This window comes from Melanotaenia boesemani, chromosome 16 (genome assembly GCF_017639745.1).
Source record: "Melanotaenia boesemani isolate fMelBoe1 chromosome 16, fMelBoe1.pri, whole genome shotgun sequence".
Taxonomy (NCBI): Eukaryota; Metazoa; Chordata; class Actinopteri; order Atheriniformes; family Melanotaeniidae; genus Melanotaenia; species Melanotaenia boesemani.
Window position 1 is genome coordinate 7,527,418 of NC_055697.1, and position 26,656 is coordinate 7,554,073.

At 38.3% G+C, this 26,656-nt stretch overlaps 1 protein-coding gene across 1 annotated transcript; it reads left to right on the forward strand.

Annotated features, from left to right (window-relative positions):
* The first annotated feature begins 232 nt into the window (after positions 1-232).
* Positions 233-25,637, forward strand: valopa (vertebrate ancient long opsin a). The gene is made up of 5 exons (XM_042011077.1): positions 233-962; positions 3,311-3,521; positions 8,829-8,946; positions 11,272-11,505; positions 24,156-25,637. The coding sequence occupies exons 1-5, from the start codon at positions 599-601 to the stop codon at positions 24,390-24,392; spliced, it is 1,164 nt and encodes a 387-aa protein (XP_041867011.1). The 5' UTR covers positions 233-598; the 3' UTR covers positions 24,393-25,637.
* The last annotated feature ends 1,019 nt before the right edge of the window (positions 25,638-26,656 follow it).

The window sequence follows — 26,656 nt, forward strand, 5'->3', positions numbered from 1 at the left end:
AAGTACCACAAAGTGTTGTTGAAATCATTAATCATCAACGAGAGAGATCATTGGTTTGTGGGAAAGGGACAGAAGAGAAGTGGGATCGATCTAGAGGTACAGAGTGTCACGCGGAGTGTGTGCCAACGTGGAGACTTTGTTGTTATCTGAGCCGTGAAAAGAAGCGCGCATGGGCTGCAGGAAGAGGTCCTGTTGCCTCTCCTGAGGGCAGCAGTGATGCAGAAGCCGCCTATATAAGACCTTCCGAAGATGCCTCAGATCGGTCGCTCGTGGACTTGCGCTTTTCAAGACGTCGCGTAACTTCTGCTCCAGCTCTCACGCTTGCCAGCAGCAATTTCACTGTCACAACCAAACACATCTGGCGGATTTTTTTCTTGCTTGCTGCTTCGTCATGCGCGTCGGTCAGCGCGGAATTCAGCACATGAACTTTGCCAGCAAAGAGCGCCAGAACGCAGAGGATGCCCGGCGCAACGGCTGCTGAGCGCACCTGTCCGGGAGTGACTCCACGTCAAGTTGTGAGCATGAGAAAAAGAGAGAAAACTGGATTTTCACCGTGTTAAGGTCGCCAAACAAGTAGCAGGTACTTTGGGCATGGACAATGGATACCTTGAGTTTGTCAGTGAACGCGGTGTCTTACACCGTGGCGGCTGAGATCCCCACCACAGATGATCCGTTCAGCGGACCCATCAAGAACATCGCCCCGTGGAACTTTACTGTCCTGGCCGTTCTCATGTTTGTAGTCACCTCGCTGTCTCTGACCGAAAATTTCCTGGTCATGTTTGTCACTTTCAAATTCAAACAGCTCAGACAGCCCCTGAATTATATCATAGTTAACCTGGCCATTGCCGACTTTCTTGTCTCCCTCACCGGTGGACTAATAAGTTTCCTGACAAACGCCCGGGGGTATTTCTTCCTCGGAAAGTGGGCTTGTGTCTTGGAAGGGTTTGCAGTTACTTTTTTCGGTAGGTTCTGTACTAATTATGCCTGGGCTGGATAAATGTATTTCGAATAGCTGTAGGTGTCAGTGTTGGAGCTTAAAAAAAAAAAAAAAAAAAATATATATATATATATATATATATATATTGTAAAGGTGGATGATGCTGTTTAACAACTCCACACAATGCCAGACTTCTATTTAAACTGACTTTTATCACCTCATAATGAGTCATCTGACAGAAAAGTCACTTTATCAAAATCCATCTTTTTTTCATGATTCTGATATGAAAGATGATTAATGTGAAACAGGAAATTATACTAAAGTAGCTATATGTATTAAAGTAAGATTTTATGGATATTAAATAAGGTTCAGTGAGTAGAGAAGATCTAGAAATAAGAGTCTGTTCCAGCTCTTACTACTCACTTTCAAGTTTAAGTGCAATTTGCTTCATTTACAAATTTAAATATGCAGGATGCCAGGCAAGTTTGTGGAGAGAAAATAACACCCACCATAATGTGCGTCTGAAAAGTAATTTGATATTGTTTTATATGCCTCTGGTGGAGATTACCTGAGAATTTTTCTTTCTTCTTTATAACAGCACCTGCAGAGCATTTGCCTTTGTGCTGCCGCGCTTCGTGTGCAAAAACAGATAGCAGGATGGGCAGCAGAAGCCCCCAAAGAGTCCGTAAAGCTCAATTCAAAGCCATGCGCTCAGCAGATGTTAGCAGCCTGTACAGGAGCCTTCTCACATACTGCAGTGCATGACTTGTCATAAGTAGGTTACCAGCGCCGTGACCACCAATTTAACTAAGTCACTGGGTTTTGTTTTGTGGTCTCCAGTGAAGCTCTTTGTAAGACCGCATATAGAGGTTTTAAAAGTGGGATCATGAGCATCTCATGAGAAGCCTGCAATTAAAAGCAAAGAGAATTCTTGAACAGATCATGCAAAGCCCTCCTTATTGAGCTTGGGAACGAGGTTTGTTTGATCCCCCTTTTGGTATCTTAGACAGGTTATATAGAGGAGTGGCACGGGAAGTTAGAGGATGTCCTGATCACAGACTGTCAATCTGACAGGCTGTATGCCAACAGGAATTTGAATTCCCAGGAAATTACCATATGAGTCTCTAAATGAGAACATTATGAAATCAATGTCACTTTGAAATGTCGAACATGTGCTGTAAGACTTCACAGAATATGATGCTAAACAACTCCATCGGGAATATGAGTGTGGACTGAGTGCAAATCTGATAGATAGATTTTTGATGTACTTACCACCCAAAAGAGTACCATTACCACACATTAAGAAGCATATAAAATCAAATAACTTGTGGCATTAATTGGTTTAGCACATATCCACATATTCCTGGCATGCAAAGCCGGTCCACCGCTTAAACTAATCTGACTTACTAGATTATAAGAGCGCAAGACGTGCTGATGTATAATCGATGAAGTAAGTCTCACATCCTAGAGAGACTTTGGGTCAAAAGCCTCTCCAACGTATCCCACAGCAGCTGTGGGTGATTGACTGATGTGTTCTTACAACTTGTGTGTATGTTGGGGTGTAGGGGTAGCAAATTAGAGGCTCCTTAAGTGGAGGTATCTCTTGCATTTGAGTAGAACAGACGCACTGATTGATATTCTGCTCAGTGTGAGAATGTTTTCTGTTTTTAGGCCACTTTTCTATTTTCTTGTTTATGTGCTTTACAGATAAATAGAATAAATCTTAATATACATAAACAGGGTTCATGTTTCTACAGAAAAAAATAGCCCATTAATGGTCAGTTTTAAACCTTTCAAATAAAGCAATGGTGTTAATTTATCTTGTGAAATTAGCTGCCAGATGCTCTTGTTAAAGTGTGTGTGACAACTGAACACACACTTTCCACCTGCTTCTTTTGTCCTCTCCAGTGAGTCTAGTAGGCAGATACAAAAAGGACCTGACTGTGCAGGGATAAGTAATTAACCAGTTTCTGAGAGTGACTTATTACCACAATTAAAATCTGCCTTTTTTTTTAGCCCATTAGGAGGCCTCCTCATACACTCAACCCAGATCATTAAACTATTTCTAGCAACAGCAGAGGCACTTTTACCCCTGCCACGTGCCGAACTGGGATATTTTGTCAAAAATGAAGAACTAGGCTATCCCATTTTGAAGTCCAAAACACATACAGTAGCTCTAATGCAACGAATGAGGCGTCTGATTGTTGTGGGGATGGCAAAGAAATGCAAAAATGCACATTATGAGCTCATGTTATTAGTTATATTTTGGGTTTAAGGCTGTTTAAAGTAGGGAATGAGAATAAATGGTCTAAATAAAGCCTGAGAATCAGTGATGTGTGTTTCTGATCATCACTGTGCTGCTGTTTATTTTAGGGATCGTGGCCTTGTGGTCTTTGGCCGTTTTGTCTTTTGAGCGGTTCTTCGTGATCTGCCGGCCACTGGGCAACATCCGACTGCAAGCCAAGCATGCGATCCTGGGTCTGCTGTTCGTGTGGACCTTCTCCTTCATCTGGACCTTCCCTCCGGTGCTGGGCTGGAACAGATACACAGTGAGCAAGATCGGAACCACCTGTGAGCCTGATTGGTGAGAAAATAAGTCATATAACTTGTGAAAATATAAGTGTTTGAGAAGAAAAATGTTTTTATTATGTGATCAGTTCACAAAAATACCCTGAACATGTTTTCCCACTTAATCCTTCCTGTGGATGCACTGTTGGAAGATTTACTACTAGAGAAATTAGTCCAATAAAAACTGGATTCAGCAAAGCTTGCGGATCACCGATTGCAAGCAGAAAATTATTTCTGAGAAGGCAAGCTGCAAAGGCAACATTTTAAATGCAAGTTTTAGTGCCGGGATCAATTGTTTTTAATCCAGTTATATAAAAGATGGCAGCACAAGTTTTAAAGGACATATTAAAATCAAAACACAAAGCCATCTGCTCAGCACACAACTGAGCAGGAAGAGAAAATAGTTTGTGTGTGTGATCTGGATGAAGTGAACTTCCATCGCTGCAGCCTTTTCTTTTAGCATTGATCATGCACCAATGCAGGATAAATGTTTTTATTTAGATTAGATTAGATTAGATTAGATTAGATTAGACTTTATTATCTCACAGTGGAGAAATTCACTTGTTTAGTGTTTGTGAGTTACATCTGGACCCTTCTGTTTTTACCACTTTAAGTCAGACTAAAACATTGAGGTCTTATCATCGTGTAAAGCTGATCCAGCACATTTTACTGCAGGATTAGCACATTAGCATACATACATACATTTGGAGTTACATCTGTGGTCCTTGTGAAAATAGTCCAAAATGAACCCTCCCTTCAGCCCAGTGTGATCAAAGGGACACTTCTGTCTCTTACGCTGCAAAATGTTCAATGCTAAATATCTTCTCAAATAGTTGCTAACAATACCTGTGTTCTGTTCGGTGTTGGCTAGCTAATAAAAATGAGTTTACTCAAGTTTTTTTTCTTCCCTGTTGCAAATGCTGGACTCATGCTGGTCAAGCTGTGAGACTATGAGTTTCAAAACCAAAATAGTGAGCTAAAAAAGGCTAAAGTGTGACAGGTTTGTCCTCCGCAACCTAATTTATGAGGGAAACATTATTGGGTGAAATTAGATAACAAGTTTAATTAGATAATGCACTTGTCCTCCCAGCTGTTAGAGATAAGTATGTTTAATGGCACCGCTGTAGTGTTGATGAGCGAGAGCACTTTCTTATTCAGATTTCATTTTAATTTAAAAGACAACCTTCTGGTTAGCTGACGTCTTTCAACATGAGACACTGTTAGAATAAAAATATATCCTCTAAAATAGTCCCAACCCTTACTTAAATATTTTCAACCTCAAGCTACCCTCAGTGCACTGTAAAATCTAACTAGTTGGCTTTACTCAAAAAAATAAATGCAAACCCGCCTAAAAAAATAAAAAAATTTTTTAATTTAGTAGTTTAGTACAATTAATTAAGATAGTTTTAGTTTGTCATACTTTTACAAACTTCATCTTTTTTATTTTACTATAAGTTCATGAGGTTGTGGAAGAAACTTGATTTGATAAAGTTCACATAAATTATAAGAAATGCTTCACAAAATGTTTTTTTTTTCAACCCGCATGATGGTTTCAAGTCCAGCTTACTTAAAGTAGCTGATGGATTCAAAGTTGTTCTTGCTTTGCAGCAGGAACTGGGTGTGGGAGGGGTTTCAGCTCAAACTAATGTCAGACTACAGACGTCTTTGAGACGGTGAAGCAGCTGCCTGGATAACTGGTTTTAAACACTGGGATGGCCAGTAGGCAAACTGGAGAACAGTCACATGACAATACCAACGTTAAATAAAAATTCTTTATTTTCATCATCAATCAACATTTTAACGCGTAAACTGTATTTTTATGTCTAGAACATGTCTGTACACTGGAACTGGTGAAAGGTGGATCATTGTTGATACGAGGTCAATATGGACTGTTTCTTTTAACTAAGAACTGGTTTCCTCACACCAGGTAATCTGGAGGTAGAGATCGACAAGGGTGACATGGGATAATGTTTGTTTTACTTTTTTCTTAACATTTTATTATTCCGACAAAACAAGAAGGAAAAAAGAAAACTAAACAAGAGAAAATTTGGGGCATTTAAACTTTTATGATTGGAAAATAGACATGACAGTATTTTATTTATTTATTTATTTATTTTTACACATTTCTGAAATCAATTGAAACCTTTTTGAATCGGTTGAATTACTAATAAACCAAAGAGGTAAAACAAAAATAAAAAAGTACTTTCAAAATGTGTTGCGAAATTTCAACTATTTTGTTGAAGTAAAAGTACAAAGTGTTTATACTGTGAATTAGCTTTAATTTGTTGTTGATAGAAGTGAACAGCATTGTGGGAAATCCTGCTCCTGCACACACAATTCCTTACATACTTATCTTAATTACACTGATTCAACTTAAGTACGTTCATCTTTTTAACATTTTGCCCTCCAAAGTTCATATAACTTATTTAAGATTAGTATTACTAACAACTAGATTAAAACTAAGTTATATCCAGTATAAATATTCTATTAAAACCAATGTTACATTTCACAGTCTAGTTTCCTCTGATTATGACTCAGAAATAACCCTCTGTTTCTTAGTGTTTTACCACATGCCTTGTACACAAACAGATAAAGATCGTAGACATCCTACACTCTGCCCTGCAGCTCAGATTTACATTGCTGCTTCAGACGTATAAGCTCACATTAATGTGTTTTATGAAAAAGCCAAGACACAGGTCTGCTCTTACCTTGGCCCTCAGGGTGCCATCTGGCTAATGCTATTTTGTTGTTTTGATCAAAGACACACAGATATGGGGCTGAGTGTTTGTCTCTAGCCCTGTAGGAGAACCATTGCTCAAATGAAGTGATGGAAGAACAAGTGGTTCAGACAATACAATTAAAAGATCCCCTAATGAAGATTCCCGTGACATGGATGGCCTGTTCCCCTTCTGGATGTACGCAGCATGAGTGATCAGAAAACATTTGGTTACCAGCAGGAAGTAGAACGGCACAGGTGTGTGAGGTCCAGATTGCTGCAACATGGCACAGCCTGACAATTTTAAAAACTTAATTTATTTGCACCCTGTTCTCACTGCAGACATGCAGACTGCACTGGCAGGCTTCTGAATGTCCAAAGGAGTTTGTAGGACTATGCATGGGAAGATTGGATCATCAAGCTATCAGAAGATGGTTGCTCACTTCAGTGAATGTACATTCCCAGGGTATCTTTATTCTGCAATGTAATATTCAGTTAGCCCTCCTAATCCAATTCCTTACCCCTGTTCCCATTATGCACCGTATTACTCTGGAGAACATAGGACCTTGTGAAGCTAGAAAAACCTCCAGCCAGGGTCAGAAACTTGATACAATCTATCACTTTGATGTTAGTAAACTTCTTTCAAACTCTTTGAAGTCCTTGGGCATTGTCTACAACATTTATTACCAAGACCAAAGATGAAGTCTGCCATTTCATAACCCTTGACTTCTCAGAAAAACCTGCACATGTAGAATATAATTAGCCCACTACCCCTCGCTCATTTAACTAACTTTTTTTTCTGGACATTGCTCAGTTTCCCAGTTAAGTTTGACAGTATCTTTGTTTTTTGTCTTCCAAACATTTTGATAGAAGCCCAGAGATCACAACCAAAGTGTCCACGATTGTCTGTAAAGGCCCATTTTAGCTCTACACTTAAGTCACATACAGAACATTTATGTGCATAATTTGCTCTGTTTTATTTATTTATTTTTTTTTTAATTGATAAAGTAGATAAAGAAGGCATAGGCCTTTCAGCATAGTACAGCAGAAATAAACTCATAATATGAGCTGGTCCCCATGAAATAAATCCTGAAACACATTTCAATAACAAACACAAATAAAATCATCTATTTTTCTGTCATTCATCACTTCAAAAATCATTTCTAACAATTGCATCCCCTACACACGTCCTGCCAGTCCCTCATTCTGACAGAAAGCCAAAGGTTGGTCTGGTTTCTCAACATGAGGCTCAGGTGCATTAACATTGTCACAGAGAGGGACTATGAGCCTTTTTTATTTAACCACAATGTAGTTGTTAATGAATTTGTTTTATATTTGTTGTGGCTCAGATGAGAAGTCATACAATCATAAATAGAAGAGGGTGTTTATCATTTTTGTGTGTTGTCTTAAAATGAACAACACCATATTGGCTCTTCTACCTGTTGTTCTTTACATAGCTGGTAGCCCACATTGTTTTCTGGTAATCTGGATTTGGTGATTTTGAAAACCTTGATTCTGAAAGAGGGTGATCCAGTCCAATGCTGCTTTGAGCAACTGGATAAAAGTAAGATGGTTTATGTGATCCTCTATTGTGAAAAATGGGATTCCCAAATCCGGATATCTTTTATCCAGATTAAATCTTTTGAACAACTGACCCCTAGTGTTCATGTGCATGTATTTACTACCATGGCAACGTAAAGGATGCGTAGAAGTATTAGTGTAGCGACGTTTGAAAAAGACATACCTGTTCACGCACGTAAGGGAGCATAAATTGGCCTTAAGGGTTCAATCAGAAGAAAAGTGAGCATGCTTATGTTGTGTCTTCAGGGGCTTTGAATGAAGGGGAAAACATGAATGATTCAAGGGGTTGCGCCCCAGAACATTATAGATATTGACATTTTCAGACTCTTTAGAGTTGGAGCCAGAATTTCTAGCAGCACATTTTAAAAACGATTTTACACATCTTGCACGTCTTTCTAACATGATATTGCTTGGCATGTTAGACTCAATGATTTCTTCAGATTCAGACTGCCTCTTGAGTGTGTTTTTTTCATGTGTCGCATGCCAAAAAAATCTGAAGAATGAAGCATGAAATGCTTGACAGAAAGCTGAGCTCAGTCACACTTTCTTTGTTCAATAAAGATTAAGATAGATGGTTGTAAACACACATGCACACACCGCTCCGTCTGCCAGCTGGACCCCTAGACATTCATCTGCAGCTTGTTTCATTTGAAAGTAGTAGGTGTTCTTATGGAAACAACTTAATTAGACTAAATTAGTGTCCTTTGGGCTCTTAAGTAGTTCATGGAGATTTGTCTCAGCTGTGAGACTTCCCTTTTAGCTGTAGCTAACGTGAGGTGCAAAACTGTCATCTCCCTCTCGAGTTGCATAAAAGCCTCTGAATTTCGAAGCTCATAACTGGGAATTGATGAGATTGTTTATTTTTTTTGGCTTAAAGGGACACTTGGGTGGTCTGAAACAGCAGCTTTGATTGTGGAATGCATCCGTTTGTATCTTTATCAAAACCAGCAAAGGTTTGCTAAATTTTTTTGTGACAGTGGATAACGGCATGTTTAAAATGACACATTATTTTCTGTTTTTCTTCAGGTATTCAACCAACATGACAGCTCACAGCTACATCATCACTTTCTTCACCACCTGTTTCATTTTGCCTCTTGGAGTGATATTCTACTGCTATGGGAGGCTCCTCCGCAAGCTCAGAAAGGTCAGTTGTCTCACGCAATGCACATTAAAAATATTATTCTTGAAAATTTACATTTTTATACGGCATACTGTACAAGTGTACCACAGCTATGATGCTTTGACAGGACAAAATATGTTAGCTTTAGCTTAAATGATTAATTTCAGTGTTTTCTGAGAACAAAGGTTAACATTGCTTGAAAACATACAGTATTTAGTTTTTTTTTTACCTTTGCTGTTAACATTAAATCCCATTAGTTATGCAGTTCACCAGGGATTAAACTGTGATTTGCCGTGTGTGTGTGTGTGTGTGGGGGGGGGTAGGGGGTAGGGGGCTTTGATTTGGTGGCGGTGATGGGGTAATATGCACAGTAACTAATTTAATTTACAGACAATTTGATACAATAGTAATTTCGCCACAGCAATGATGACAAGAAAAGATCATTTATTTTATTTTCTATTATGGTGATTATGTTTATCAGTCCAAACTGTTTACATTTTATGAAGAGGGTGAAAAGTCATAAAACCCCCAGATGTGACTTCTAAAGTGAAACAGCCAATCATGTTGAAAAAAACCAGATAAAACCTGTTTAAAGCTTTTCTCATGATCAATTATCAATCTATGCAGCAGTGATTAAGGCCATACAATGTGGGCGTATCCTAACTAAACAAATGTTGATGAAAACATTTCATTCACTGTTTGCTTTTACATTTACATGTGCAATCCAGTCTGTAACCCTGCATCACCCCCCCATCAAATTTTTTCTAGATCCACCCCTGCCATGAGCAACTAAAGACAAAAGATGGTTGAATTTCAGCGTTGATACAGGGCCACGTGTAGTGTTTACTTTAATATTAACTTGGTGTTTGACAGATAAGGTGTTCCTGAACGCATGTGTGTAAAAACCAACTATGCACATGAGAGCTGAGTGTGCACACAGTTAACACTGAGCTCATAAACATCATAGAAGCAAATCACACACGAGTACAAACCCACATCAGAAGCATTTTTACACTGTGAGGTAAAAACAATACAGCATTTGAGAGCAGAAAAGCATCTTTGTGGATGAGTTTCAATCCACTGTGTGTGCAAATGTGACCCAGTGAGCCACACGGCCTGACGAGCATGCCCTGACTCTCTCAAAGGATGCTCAGTTGCTCATCACTTGCTCACGTCTTTCACAGCAGAAAAAGAACCACAGAGGAGTTTTCATTTTTAGGCTTGTTGAAAATATTTTTTTTAATTATTCAGAACAGAAAAATCATGAGAAAGTATTTTTGCCCATGATTGAAGCATCCGTTTATGATCCTGGCTTCTGTGTTGGCCCCAGTCCCAGATAGCCTCTGCCCAGTTTAGCCCCTGCAGGTCATTTCGCTGAAGAAGAAAATGAGCTAATAATGCACATTTTTAAATGTTTTACCAGAACAAAATTCTTATTTTCTGTTTGTCATTGAATGTACCATCATTACAAGTTGAAATAAACAAAATACTGCCTATATATGCAAAAGCATCTAATGCTAGTTGCTAAAAATTTAAACAAAACAAAAAGGAAGTCAATAGTTTATTAGGATATGCAACATACTGGTGTTATTTACTAGATGTTACGGTCTGTAGTGTGTTTCTGCTAGCTCACTTGTCCACAGACAAAGGAAATGAAGGCATTTGGGAATACACACACCAAACTAAAAAGATCAATTTGCTGTGTGGTCTGAGCTTTGTGGTTATTTACTGTCATGGTTATAAAGTACTACATATCTTAAAAGAGGCAGAGCAAGAGGAGGAGAGTGGTGAAGTGAAGCCCAGTGGTTTACTCCATGCCTCCGAAATGATCTGACAGAATATCATGTCAGTGGTGTTTTAATGGAAGACAAATGACTCTCTGCTCTGTCTGTGTTATTTTGACCAAAGAAAGTCAGTTATTTCATTAAGCCAATTATGTCTGCTTGTGAAAAAAGGGCGTCAAATGTCTCCTTTAAATCAGCGACAGAGATGAGCAGAGAGTTGAAGAATTCAGACTCTAATGCTGCACTGATAGAAGTAATCATATTAAATCACTTCCATAAAATCAGGCTAATTTGTTGAACATATTTCTTTGATTCGGGGATTTACCCATTTTGTGTGCTTACTGTTTCTGTCATTTGGTTCAAGTTGAGTAAAAATCCAAGATGTCAGTTGATAAAAAGCTGTGTTCTGCTGCTGCACGAACGTGACTGGACATTATTTGTCAGCTGATAGGTATACAGCTGGCAAATGAGCCAATGACTGGATACATGTGACTGAGTTTTATTATAAAAGTGACCTACCTAATTAATAGATTCTTACCAATTTTCCTTTTTTTTTTTTTTCCAGGTATCTCACGGGCGTTTAGCAACTGCCAGAAAGCCCGAACGGCAAGTAACTCGTATGGTGGTAGTGATGATTGTGGCATTTATGGTGGGCTGGACACCATACGCAGCTTTCTCCATACTGGTTACAGCTCATCCAACCATAGAACTTGATCCCAGGCTGGCTTCCATCCCAGCCTTCTTCTCTAAGACAGCTGCTGTCTACAACCCAATCATCTACGTCTTTATGAACAAACAGGTAACTTTTCATTTCAAAGTCAGGGGATCATTAAATGGCAGGCAAGTCAGATTTGTTTCCCGATGTCACCAACCTCTAGGAAACTGTTTATTTTTGCACTTTGGATACTATTCCTTTAATGTTGGCAATATGTTTTAGATGGTAAAAGGCTGCTGATGTTATTGATTTTATTTGGCTGTTAAAATTCAAATTTGAGTCGATTATTACAGCCAAATTTTTATTCTGATTTTTAGGTTTTGGAGAGAATCTCAAGGTGACTTGTAACACTTTGTTTCTGTGGGCCAACGACAATGATTGCAGTTTTTTTCTGCGTTTAGCTGGAGGAAGTTTTTTTACATTCACACACTGATCTGTTCAGTGCACTGACGGAGTGACTACAGGCCCATGTTCACCTGCAGTAAGTGACACATAGATCTGAGTGTCATCTGCATAGTAGTAGGATAGATTTTTGCTGCATATTAGTTGACCTAGAGGAAATACATGAGGACTGCATAGATTTCTCCAAGGTGCCTTTTGCCTATTTTTAGCCATTTTAACCTTAACCGGGGCAATGGAGCCCAAGACATTAAGAACACTTGATGTATAAGAGTTTAATAGATCATCAATATCAAAGCTTGAGGTAATTTGGGAGAATGGCAGCCTAGTCTTACAGAGGTGGGCTTGGGTCTGGAGAACCTGGGTTCAAGTCTCCGGGCTGGCAACTGAGGTGAGCCACTGTTGGCCTCTGATCAAGGCCCTGAACCCCCAATTGCTCCCCAAAATTTGGCCTGGCAGCCCACTTCTCCTGGAATAAGTAAGATGGGTTAAAAAGCAGAGAAGGAATTTCCCAGCTGGGATTAATAAAGTATAATAATAATAATAATAATAATAATAATAATAATAATAATAATAATAATAATAAATTAATAAATAAAATTTTCAAATCTAATAATTTCCATAAACTGTTCCCTTGTTGTGTCATTTATGAGCTCTCCTTGAATAACTGCAGGCTCAACAGACAAGTTAAAGACAAAACTAAAATGATCAGACAGAGCAACATCTACAACATTTACATTTAAAATAATAACACCTTTTGTAATGAGCACATCCAGAGTGTGGCCTTTCTTATGAGTAGACTCACTCACATGTTGAGTTAGATCAAAAGTTTCAAGAAGAGCATTGGATTCCTTGGCGTGGCTGTCATTGGCAATATCCACATACACACTCAAGTCTCGATGATTAGACAGTCAAATTTAGTGCACATAACTGAAAGTAATTCAGTAAGATGACCAATAATATGATTCTGTGGTGGCTGGTAAAGGATGATATACAGTATGGAAGATTGTTTTGGCTCCATTTTAAGTGACACATTCTCAAATAATGAGAAAACCCTAAATGACAATTTGTGGGTGACTATTTTGTCTTTAAATATTGCTGACACTTCTCCACGGAATTGGCTCCAAGTGGAGCCGATTCAATCAGGACTGCATTACCTGTTTTTTTTTTTTTTTTTTTTTTTGTCTAACCGTGTCTAAGTTAAAAACATGAAATCAAGATTAGAAGAAATAAAATGATTAATTAAACATGACGTGTTGCTCAATGATCTGACATTAAGCACGTTTGAGATTTACTTGCTGTTGACTGGACACAATCCTCCTTCAAGAGATATGGATTTAATTTCTTGGGTCAGACAATCTGACTGGCCCTCTCCTGTCTGATCTATGGGCAGGAATGATCCCTCTCAGCTCTTGCATAGCTCTGTATTTGACGTCTTCATGTTGCACAGGTCTCAGTGGTCAGCCCTTTTATGGCAAGACATATCTCTAAAAGTCTATTCTGGTTTTTAGTAAAATCTAAACCAACGTGGTTTATATTTTACTTTATTTGGAACTAGATGTAATTTTAAAATTTGGACCTTAAGTCTCAATGTAGCCCTTTCCTTCAGTAAAAGTGCATGTCTGAGGCAAATGAAAGCTGCTGTAGAATACTAAGATGTTTTTCTCTTGATTTGGGGTATTAGTTTGTCTCTCAATAATTCATCCTGAATGAATAAATTCAATGAAAACCAGAGTGCACATTTATTCATGTGTGGCTCTGCAAAAAATTCATTGGCCACCTTAAAATTGCTATGAGGCTTGAGGCTAGAATTAGAAACCATTTAGTTTTCTAGGCGAGCACAGACATAACCAAATACATGAGAAATGTACACAAGTCTTTACAACAGATGAATAGAATTGTATGAAACGAGTTAGAAATATTTTAGCTATTTATTATTTATTCATAGAGAAAAATGTGTTTAGTGGGACTACATTATGCAGAAATGTCTGCCTCTAACTGCTTCTTGTGACTGTAGATCAGTCCTGGACTTTCATTTTGAGGATTTTTAGCTTGTTCCTCTGTATAGGAACAACCCACAAGGATGTTGGTAGGTTTCTGCTTTTATCACAAGGATGTAGGTTTGATTTTGACATTGGTAGGGGCATAAAAGAGGCCCACAGATGTCCCTGAACAACGTTTTTTCACTTTTTTTGTGCACTTATGATAGATATTTATTTGCAATATAATGTTACTGTGCAGGTAGGAAATGTCTGAGGCATGCACAGAGGCATTGGTATAACTGTGATAAACAATAATTTAAAGAAAATCTATGTCATCATTTTGATTTATTTGAATTGCATATAATTTGTAATGTTAGAGGAAATATTTATTCACATTTAAATAAAAAATGTTAAAATTATAATCGTTCAATTTTGCAGGTATCTGTACCAAGGTTTTTTTTAAGACTGTACAATATTATGTGAAGATCAGGTACACACTTCAGTATGCCATATATTGACTAAATTTCAATTAATTATGTAGCCCAGGTCACAACTCTGAGTACTAAAGCTCACCGGCCTTTCCACCTACATCAGCATCTTCTCCTGTCTCTGAACTGCCTGGCAGCTTTCATTCTATCACCAGACAAATTCACACTGACGCATGCTAAAGAAACAGAATTTTTGCTTAGTTACTATTATTTTCACCATTAGTAAAAACTCAGTAGAAGTACTGAAAATAATTTCTTTGGGACTTGACTCTAAAACAACTTCTGATGTCCACCTTTCTTTTCTTTGCTCCTGACATTCTCACTCAACACATAACCACAACTGAAGCCATTTTCCACGCGTGCATGTGTGCTGCAGCCTCTGGAGCTATTTGCAGTTGTTTTAGTCAACGGTGCGGTTCACACCGGGCGCGGCACGTATCAGAAGCATCCCAGCAACTTCTCGTCACAGGTCTCCACGCCAAGTCTATCTTTCATGGAGCCTGTGTCCAGAACACATCTAGCTCAGCAGTTCAGATAGGCCCAGATAGGAAATCAGACATAGTAGCAGGATCCAGCTGGGCAGACTGCACTTGCAGCGCTCCACATCTCACACGCTCCTGGTGTGAATGGACCCGTGGAAATTGGCCATTAGTGGTGCTCTTTTGCCGCTAGCCAGCACTAGCTAGAAGCACTAGTGCTTTCAATAGCAGGGATAGCCGTTTTTGTTAGCAAAAAGAAAAAAAGGATTGATAGTCAATCATAATTGCTAAAATAGATTAAAAGGCAGCACTGATAGCAGCAACCAGCTGTAGGTGCAACAGAAAATGGAAGGGACAACTCAGGACTTGCTAAACATCAATCTGACATTTGTAGTCGGTACAAATGTTAAAAAAATCTATTTCTTTAAAACTGATAATTAATAACAGAATGTTTAAGAAGCAAAAGGTGGATCTTGAAAGTAGAACTTTTTTTTCTCAATTAACACAGTGAACAAGCCGGGATTTAAGAAACTCAACTTTGGAACAAACAGCTTGAAACTTTGGACAAACGGTATCATTCCATCTTGTCTCCATGTTAGTGGAGTGTCTCTCCCTGCCCTGTACGACGAGTGTGGTGAGGGTGTTGACGTGGCTGCAGTCCGATGTTTTGCCACTGCTACGGACCTGTGGTCAAGCCGCACTATAGAGACGTATATAAATGTCGCGCTACATTTTATTGATTGAAAAGAAAAGAAAAGAAAAGAAAATATAAAACACACACACAAATGAGAAAAAAACAGATAGATATAAATTACTACTAAATTTTGTAGATCTTACTAGATCTTTATTTGTGACAGCATTGATGCTGGTGCAACAAACTGACGTATGAAAAGGCAAGTTGTGTATTTTAGTGGGCTATCGTTATCCTCCTAAATTTAATGTTGGCGCTCCTATTTTCAGTAAGAACCACACTGCAAGAAGGAAAAGTTTGTGAATACTTTATGCTGATTAACCCCTTAAGCCAGACAGACCCACTGTTGGGTCCAACAGGTGTAAACACAAGTTCATGTGTGTAAAAAAGTTACTTTAGTGATGTAAGGATATTTTATTTATAATGTGTCTCAAAGAAGAATACCTAATGTCACTAAATCAACTCTCCAAGGGCATTTAGTCAACAAAGTATTTGTTTAATGACAACTTTAAAATACATATGCAACAAACAAAAGCGCCACTATAACCAGTAACACCCGAAACAAAATGCAACCCAATGCGTGATCCGTTCACTCCACCCCAACTTATTGTGAATCTTATGAAACTAGAAAAGCTGCACTTTCATATGATACCAAGCATAAAAAGATATTCGCCAAGCACCTCATGTCAGTCTCAAAACAAACACAAAGCTAACCTTCGCATATCACAGCAGCCTTATCAGACAGCATGTTTATCACCAAATACACCAAATCCCAAAGCTATTCTCACAAACAGCGATATTTTTTATTTCCTTACCTTTTTGTGGTCATTTTCATACTATCCACATTGTTCTTCGACCAAAACTCACAGCGTAGTAATCCATAATGGTGAAAGTGCATCATGCGCTAACATGTCATATTCTCCCATTTACAGCCATTTTGTTGGCAGTGTAAATAAAGTCTGGTCAAATTCTACATCTTACAAGCTTTCCAACGATATCTTACACTTGAACGAGACTTTATCTGTCAGGTTTAAATACTTGCGCATAAACAAAGGAGCATCATTGACATTTTGCTGCCGTTACGCACGTGGGCGCACCGGAAAGAGCGAATATCAAACAGCGTTCATTTCTTTGCTTCATTTTGACTTTTTATCCATTTAGAACAAGGGATAAAAGCAATAAACACGTCCAAGAAATTACAAAAAAACAAATACGCCGTGTTAGAAGCTCTGGAGGAAATACAGACACAGCACAATTTGGCACAGTTTGGGTATCCAAGTGGCCAAATGGAGAGTCCGTCTGGTCCTATCCACACTAAAACCTGCATAAAAGCTACGGGCTTTGTTCTATTCTCATAAAACTTTGTACAGTTGTAGTCAAGGAGTTGCTGAATGCATGTATGGGTATCTTTATGCACAGAATGATTTCTATCATGATGTTTTCATCTGTGTAAAAAAAAGAAACAATTAGGTGAGGATAATTTTTTTTATTTTTACCTATGGTTTATCACAATTTGCACAGGCATATTAACATTCACAATGTTTCCAACACTGGATTTATATTCAATAGGGTCTTGCCTATCCATTGAGATGTTAGGTTATGCATATTGACCTTAAAATTACTGAGTTATTGTTGATTTAATTTGGGTAGGTCTGTTCAGGTTAACTACACCTCTAAAAACCCTAGGGTTCAAGAGGTTAAGTTTACTTTTTCCCCCATGTTCTCTTTTTTGTATTCTCATTCATACTTTGGCAGTTGTGCAAATGACACATGCCACAAAACAGAAAATGAGCTATAAAAACAAATTATTCACAGCCCCCTGGAATAACTGGTTCTAATGCGGAAGTTTAAATGACCCACTAACTTTAGTTTTTGCATCTCTTCATAAAAAAAATAAAAAAAAACCCCACAAAAACATGATATTACTTCAGTATCTTTTAACCCTTAAAGCTTTTTGGATTCAACAGTGTGTGTAGTTTCATAGTGAATGCGACTTTCTGTAAAACGGTCTTTTTAAAGGTCTTTAAAACCCTATTCATGCTAACCCGCCTCCTTGTTTGTACATTTTGCAGCTGTCTGTGACCAGTTTTTATTTTACATGACATATTTTATTCTTCAGCAGGACTTTTAGAGTGCTGCATGCAACACGAATATAAAACCTGATGAGACACGCTATGGCAGACATGACCAAGTATGACACTTGTCAAGGGACGAGTTTTCAGTGATCTATTTTTGGAAAGTAGAGTGGAAGGCCAGCTATATGCATATGAGCTTAACGCAGCGGCTAAATCAGTCTCTTGCCAAGGAACTGCATGCAGTCTGCAGTCCATGTGATTACCCCACTTCTGAGCTCTTAAACTGGGTCAGCTAGTATCTCCACAAAGACCTTGACTAGATGTAAATGTAAATTAGTTAGCAAATTTAGTTTTAAACACAACTAATTTAGACAAGCAGCTAGTGATTACATTATTTCAGGTGGCCACTTGTGCTTGATTTTGTGTCTGTGGGTTGCATAACAAGGTGAGGTGAAACAGAGTCTCAGGGGATTTCCATGATGCATGAGTAACACCACTCGTAGCTTTAGAGGGAGACTGCCTGCAGTGATCTCAAAGGTCAAAAGGCTTGTCCAGCACTTCATCTGTGTATCATTTCAAATGGGTCAAATAAAATCCATATCTCACGGGGCTTTAAACAGGATTTTCTTTCACTGTCACATAACTTCATCAATGTGAAAGATAGCAGATCTAGATATAAAGCAAGTCAAATTAGACCTGAAGTATTTGAAAAGAAACAGTACCTATATGCATGAAATTGGTCTACTCAGGCTGAAACAAATTCCCAGGCTGCTTTTTGAGTTGTCCATCCATTAAATTAGTCCACTATGGAGTAAATCAGCCATTTTGTAGCTTTGAATTGGAATAAAATGTTTTATTCAATACATAGTGTACTAACATTTAGCATGGTACACCAAAAGTAGTGTACAGAAGCTGCCCAATTCATTGGTGAACATGGATCTGCATGTATTACGTAGGGTAACCAAACATCCTTTTTTACCCTAGGATAGGTCTTCTCTTTTAGAGCTAAAAATTTGTTTTAGATCCGAGTCTCCAATATCTAGTAAAGCTAGAAAATACTGAAACATAAATGGAAATTTACGGACGAATTACTGAAAAGGAACTCTGGTTTTTCTCTTGGTTGTGATGTTTGGGAAACTTGCATCTGGATCTGGAAGCTTACATCAGTTTTACATAAAGATATAAGTTTATTTAGTTTTCTTTCTTCTTTTGTGTTTACATTAAAGCATCACAATGAATCACACAGCAATTTTTTTCACACATGTAAGCCTACATTTTATTTAATTTTTAGCCAAAATAAACAAATAAATTATTTAATGACTAGATAAATTAAAGATAAATTAACAAAAGAAATAAAGAAAGTTCAGAGAATAGTAGCCCAAAAATGTTCTTAAAGGTGAATAAAGCTCAATACACTTAGGTAGCCGGACATATTTTTCTGTATCCACATGGTCATGGTGATACCCTCTAACCCCCCTCAGCTAATAAAGTGACTTTTTTTTTTTTTTTTTTTGCCAACTCCAGCCTGGTAATAGGTTTTCATCATATATACATATAATTTACATTTATGGGTGTTTTCAACCAAACATAGCCGGTTTATGCCACCACCTCAGATTTAGCCTGAATGTCTCCTACTGACACTGTATTTGTGGATATGTGGTGTGTTATTATGAAGTACCCATGTAGTCTCTGGAATGCAACATATTTAGTGTAGTTGTAGGGACTGACTAAACCAGTAGACAGTTTGAATACGGCTCAAGTATTTCTTGTCTCGAATTCACAGAACAGTCTTGCTTGCTTGTAACTGGAAAGTGGACCTTGAGCCAAAATATCTTTTAAATCTTGCCTACAATTTGGGATATATAGTGAATAATAAGATACTTAGCTTTAAAGGCTATAAAGGAAATTTTTAACTAAGCTTATGCTTCACACATGAAATTACTTCAACTTCCACCAAGGACAGCTTTGTGGGAGGTAATGTAGCTGAGTATCTCTGAGTAGCTCTTTACAGTGTCTTCATTCCACCTGGAGTAAAAAAACAAAAAACAAAACAAAAAGAAAACAAAAAAAAAACATGACCCTGACCAGATTACGATTGTTGAAATGTTCAAAGCAGAACACATATAAGCTGAAACCATGTCCTCTTATAATTCTCACTACAAAAAAGGTACTAACACTCTGCTTTTTGTACAGTGACTAGGTCTGTAATGGAGTCCAAGTGACAAATTTATGTTTAGATAGCAACAAGATGCAGCCATACCTGCTACATTCATGAGGAAATGTGGCCTCATAAACTTTTAACCACAATCAACCTGAACTCAAACATTTTTTGTTGTTTACTGGCCAAAATCGATGTTTTCATGTACGCTTATCATTGGTGTATGATGACCTCCGCTCTGACACGTTCTCGTAAGCGAAGAATTTTAGATTTCTTTATACAAATGACGGGTAAGCCAGAAGGAAAGTGCCATGATGGTCTGCCATCTTGAAACTACAGCCGCCAGTAAGGGACAAATAGCACCAACGTTGAATCACTGCGAACCAGAGGACAGTAACTGAGACGCGGGAGGAGAAGATAAACAAGAGAGGCTTAATACCGCTAGTAACATAGTTAGAAAATCTGTTAAATTCTTATTTACAAAAATACAGCACCATGCGTATATAGCAGCTGCATGGGAGCCGTTTTCATCATCGCCAGGAAAGCGGAAAAGAAGAGTTAAAAGACAGCATGAATTAACCTACCTATCCCTATCCAGCAGAAAACCTGCAACCTCCGCATCAGTTTTGAAGTCTCTCTCCATCTGGTAAATCCACCGATGTACACTCTTGTTTTCTCCCGGTTATTATTTCTTTTTCTTTTCTTGGCTATTTTTTCTTCCGTCTCGCAGGGCAAAGAGTATGGATAGTCCTCCATTTCAATGTAAACTGGCAAGTTGAACGATCAGTCGTCTTTGTTTCTCTCACACTCTAAATGGTGATTTTGTTACTTCCAACTAAACTGACTCAAATATAGCAAATATGTAGCCATAAATACATAAAAGTACCTCCATAAATATGCTAGTCTGCACATCTTTATACCATGATCGGAAATAAGCATGATCTTTCCACCACGGAAATGTTGTTTGCAGTATTCAAACAAGAATACTTAGTATTTTATATAATCTGTTTTACCCTGTTATACAACAATTTCTGTTTGACCCACACTTCTACTCCTCTGTCTTAACTCATTCTCACTGAACTCCTCCCCAGACACAAGGAGACTATTTTTCTATTAAAAATGTTTTAATAAACTAAAGTTTACCTGTCTGGTCAATGTCATAGTTTGCAGTCAGAGCGCTTTACAGACTTTAGGGATTTATTCTTTTTTCAGGTCAGAGTAAATGTGTTTCAGGGTGTTCATTTTGCCATTAAGATGGTATTTTCCGACCTTATTGTCTGTACATTTCTTCATTGTTTTTTCTTTTCGAAAGGTAGTGTTATGCAGCTAAATGCTCCAAGGGGTTTGTCAACATTTTCTACTTCCACTGACAGATGCTGCCCCACACAATAACTATGCTATATTTTATGTTTTTACCCAGGTTCTACATTTTCAGCTATTATCAAAAAGTCATAATTTTATAAGTCATAAGTCATTATATTATTTTATATTACTTTAGTATTATTGAGGTCCTGTTGAGTGGTGAAAGAACACTGGATTTTACAACCTGTAGAAGTGTTCCTGATATGTTGTATTAATAAAAATTGTTGTATTTGATTAGAGTTTACAAGTTTTCCTAATGAAATGGCAACTGATTGAAATTCCTTGAGAAGACAGCTATGTTCCACAATACTGTCATAACATCAACATTTATTGGTTTCTTGATATCAAGGTGGTAAACATGGTGTTATTGCTACAATGCAAACAGCATAGCTGGGTGTAGGGGAGCAGTTAAAGGGGTTTGTGTGGAAATAACTGGGACATTAAGAGTCAGGAATCATGGATTTTCCCAAGGGCATCACAAACGCTGAGAAAGGTCGGTTAGAGTTTTAAGACCTAGTGTGGACATCAATGATTGCTTGGGTGAAAGAAAGACTTGTGTCTTACCCTTAGTAGATGCCGGTCAAGAGCTTAATCTGATAATTAATTGTTTTTTTAAGTGAGCAAAAGCTTCTCTGGAAATATTTCAACATCTAAAATCATCTCAAACATTTAATATGTTGTGGTGGTTCAAGCTATACTTTGGACTTTTAGACCACTTTCATTTATTTCACTTCTGCTTTACTTTGTAACTACATCCTCAACTTCAGGGTCCCTGTTAGAAACAATCTGCGTTCATAAATGGTTCAGGTTTCTCTGTATAGCAACATGGACTATATTACACAGCCAATCTGTGTAAAAATCCAAAAATCATTGGCTTTAACTTCTATGAAATTTTTGAGGATTGAGTTTGAATTAAATAGTGGAAAAATCTATTGCCGATGTCCCTGTTCTGAGAAGCTTTTAGCTTTAGCTCAGACATCAAGGGGCCATCTGATTCTCCAAACTTAGAGTGCTAACGAAGACACTGACTCTTAAGTATTAAACAAGAAACCCCAGAAAGTAAGCAAGCAAGCAAGAAAGAAAGAAAGAAGGAAAGCAATATTGATCTTGAGGTGTTGACGCTATGCGAGCGTAGCTACTGAAACTCAGCCACATCACCACCAGGTGTGGCTTACAACACACTATGCACATCACTAATCAATGCCCAGGCCGGCTCCTCATATCTATACCACATGTGGCCCACATGACACTTACCGTAACCTAAATCCAGGGTGGAGTTGGAGAGGGAGACCACCACCTTTTTGGTTATACCCACTTCAACCTACATTTTATCATTAAATCTGGGACTGCTGTGTCCAGGCAAATGACATCTGGACCACATGTGGCCCACAATTTGCTTGCCAGTGCTGTAACTGAGCCAAAAGTGCCAAAAGTAGCCCGGATTAGGCCCAAATGTGTCCACTATCTGGAAAGTCTCTATTTCTGTGGTCCATGTTGCTTTGTGCTGTGCTCAACTCCACTTGGTGTGTTACAAAGAGATGCACAGTTCCTGTCAGTCTGAAACTTTCCTGTCGTCCTATTTCCCAAATTGTACATACTTGATTACTCCAGTCAGTTCTTCTTGTCCTTAGAGGCGAAGCCAGACACAAGGTAAGGAGGCAGGCATTAAATGAAATTTGACATCCATTAGAAATGATGTGTGACACAGCTCCATCATTTACCCATTGTGTTGCAGCTTATTTCTTTATCAATGTCAGATTAATATTAAATCTGTTTGACAAGTGCATGTTTATATAACAGCATGATTAACATGCCACACACCTTTCAGTGATCATGGACGCCAAAAACTAAGAAATAAAATATCTTCACTGGCATATCCCCACTTCTAGCGCCTCAGTAAGTCTTTTCTCTTCCTTTTTTTCCGATCCTCTCTCATTCAGGTACATTTTAACCAAGTTCAGAAGATAAGATTTTCATTGCTATTGGATCTCACATGTCACACTACCTGACATGTGTCTCTTGCGTTCAAGATTAGCATGTGACAGTGGAAAATGTAAACAAAACAGAAAACAATGATAAACAAAAAATCATAACATCCTATTTTATCCCCACTAGAGCATAAACAACATATCAGATGTTAAAACTGAGACGTTTTACAATTTCATGGAAAACATTAGCTCATTTTGAATTTGATGCAGCAACACATCTGTAAGAAGTTGGAACAGGGTGATGTTTACCATTGTGTAGGATCCCCTCTTTTTTAACAACTGTAAACAGTAGAAATAGAAATTTAAAAAAATGAGCATCTTCATGATACAACTGTTATATTTGCTTTCCTGACACAATGTGAGGCCCTTAACATGTAGAAGAAGAGTAACCAGCGGTTAAAAAACAAAAACAAAGGAAAGACAAAAGCTTGTCAGATGTGTTGTGTGTTATTCAGTTGTAATATAATGAAGATTAAAATGATAGTAATATATTGTTTCTTTTGAGGCTGCTGTGGGGAAGTGTATTGTTTAATACTATATAGTGAAGACCAGTTGGAGGCATACTGGACAATTTTTCCAAATAATAAAACTAACCAGGTACTTTTACTGAAGATTTAGCAGTACTTTGCTAAATAAATACTGAGTACAACAGTTTGGCAAAATCAGTATGTACAACTAGTATCATACAATCATACTGATCAAGAATCAAAGGCTGTTTTTGAACCTGAAAACAGTGCTGACTACTTGTTTATTTAATCATATGTCTTCAGAGGTATAGAAAACTGCACATCCTAGAGTTAAACTGTCACTGGAGGAGGCCTTTAAATTATGTTGATTTAATATGTGATGGCCCCAAGGGGATATTTATGATAGACGTGAGCAAGGACTAATTAGAATGCTGCTTCTGTCTGAATCCATTAAATGAGCATCTGAGTTTGACAACAATGCTGTGTTTTTTAGATGAACTGGGGGACGGTTGTCTTAGCTTGAGATTGAATGCACACAGTAAAGTCAGCCTGGCACTCTCCAGAGTTTTATAAATTAATAATAATAATAACTTCAGATCATTTTAATCAAGCTAAACACCTTTATTTTTCTTGGTTTCTATCCAGTTCAGAAAGTGCCTAATCCAGCACTTCACCGGCGTGGGGACCATCCCAGAGAGCAACTTGAATCAGACCACAGACCGACTTGGAATTACTGCTGAGAGCCACACAGGAGAAATGTCAGCCATTGCAGCCCGCATTCCCGTTGGCGGCCCTACTTCACCCAGATCTGATGATTCTCCAACCGACTGTGGCTCATTTGCCCAGCTTCCCATCCCCGAAAACAAAGTGTGTCCACTGTAACTTTAAACCACTTCCCAATAGGTGTTCTTTATCCCCCAAGAGTGAATATTAACCTTCAGTCATCTAGCTACTGTGTCTTTCAGAATCTCTGGACATCAGAGGAAGTTGAAATGTTTTTTTTATTTCTTGGGGAGAGGGAGGGTGAACTGTGAACTTTTGAAGGATTTATGTTGTTTCTGGAACTCTGGAAATTTTTTTTGCACTCCACCGTGTTACTGCATGTTGTTTATTGTTTGGTTGAAAAAGGACAATAAAGGCAGAAAGAACTGCAGAGACAGAAATACCTACAGCTTTTCCCCGTAATTATCTTGTAAATATTGACTCGCTGGACACTCATCTGTCCTGTTATTCAAGAATGTCTCTGTTCTCCTGACTATCAAGGTAGTGTTATAACATCAGAGGACTCTTGATTCAACTTGATAGCATTTGCAATCAAATCTCAATGAAAAAATGGTCTGCAAAAAGCTCAAACCTTGACATCAGTAAGATGAGGACTAGCCGGTATTTTTCAAATACCACAATGCATTCAGGCTTTCATCTTGTCCTTGTCTTCTTCTTTGAAGCCCCATGATGGCGCCTACAGAGAAAGCATTGTTGTTCTATGCTGTTTCAGTATTTGCTTAGGCAGCGAACTTTATTCATCTTTGTGTGTCAAAAGCATGGAGCTAGTCTTTGAATTTGGATATTTTTACTTTCCTCCATAGACTAGTTTGGGTCAAAGCTTTTATCTTTAGTGAAGATGGTCCAGTTGACTTAGAGATGCCAGTCTTATGTTGCTTCTGTTGCAGATATAGGACAACATATTTATGAAGTGCCAGCAGGGGATCAACAAACACACAAACATTCACACAGCTACATGCAGCACATATGCATACCACACACACATACACACACACACACACACACCTGTAGATAAGTATACCTATAGCAGTTCACTGCTTGTTTTATAATAAGCTCTATAGTCACTGTGACATTAATACAATGCATCAACATATATCAATAGCACAACAGTGGCTTTGCCAATTAGCCATTTACAAAAGCAATGTTCCATTATAACTGCAAGTCAACAGCAATGTTAGCCAACAGTGTCCCACATCTTGGCACTTCCACATTAGCTACAGTAGGTGTAGCGGTAAATGTTAAATCGTCTGCTTTGTGGTGCATGTTTATTCATTATTATTGCATATTTGTCAAAGCAATGTCAAATACTGCATAGTGATTTCTGTGTTAAAAATCGTAAAGTATGATGTCTGTTTTCTGTGTACTGCGTGTTCAAGTCATGTGTGGTTGTTCTGGTCGAAGAAACATTCAGCATTTTAAGGTTCGGTGCATCTGTGCCACAATTCATTGTGATGCCTTGATATAATCAACATGACAGCATGAGATCAGACTGCGTTGATGGGGACAGGAAACTGACCCTTTTTATCCAAAAAGGGTCAGTTAGTGCAAAAGTTACCTTAAAACTACCAAAATCTTCAATGGAGTACGACAACCAGAAACATCTTTTGTAGTGGCTTTCGGCAATTCACTAAAGGACCATTTATGCTCTATGCCAGGGCTATTTAATTTGGTGCTATGGGGGCCGCATCCCAGCAGGTTTTCCATGTATCCCTGCTTCAGCACAACTGAGTCAAATTAATTGGTCATTGTGCAGAACTTGATTGGCTGTTTGATGCAGGTGTATTGAAGCAAGGATACATGAAAAACCTGCTGGGCTGCGGCCCTCATAGAACCGGACTGGATAGCCCGGCGCTACGCTAAAGACACATACAGATCATTTCTGTGTTGTTTATGTGCACAATTTGGTCCATTTTGGGCACCCTTACGGATGCATTCCCCAAAGGAGCAAATGGAGTAGTACCACAGGAAACTGCTGAGGAGCAGTATAGCTGCTGTGCGACCTGCCAAAGAAACAAAGAAGAAGAAGAAGCAACACATTTAATGGATGCACAGACCACTGGTGTCTACTGCGCTGCATCCTTTCATGATTCTTTCTGAGAATGTATGTTGTCATGACCTCCTCCACTGTCACCGTATTTGGTATTGTCTGAAACTGATGTCTGAACACGGAAGTGAATTTTAAACTTTGCCCTGCCCTCTGGTGGAGGTATTGGTTAACAACCATGCTAACATAAGGGATGCATGAAAGTATGAGGTCAGTGACGTTTAAAACAGACATACGTAATAATGTACGGAAAGGAAGCATAAATGGGCCTTAAAATGCTGGAGGTGGTGAAAGCACAGACTGGTCTGTAAACTGGGGA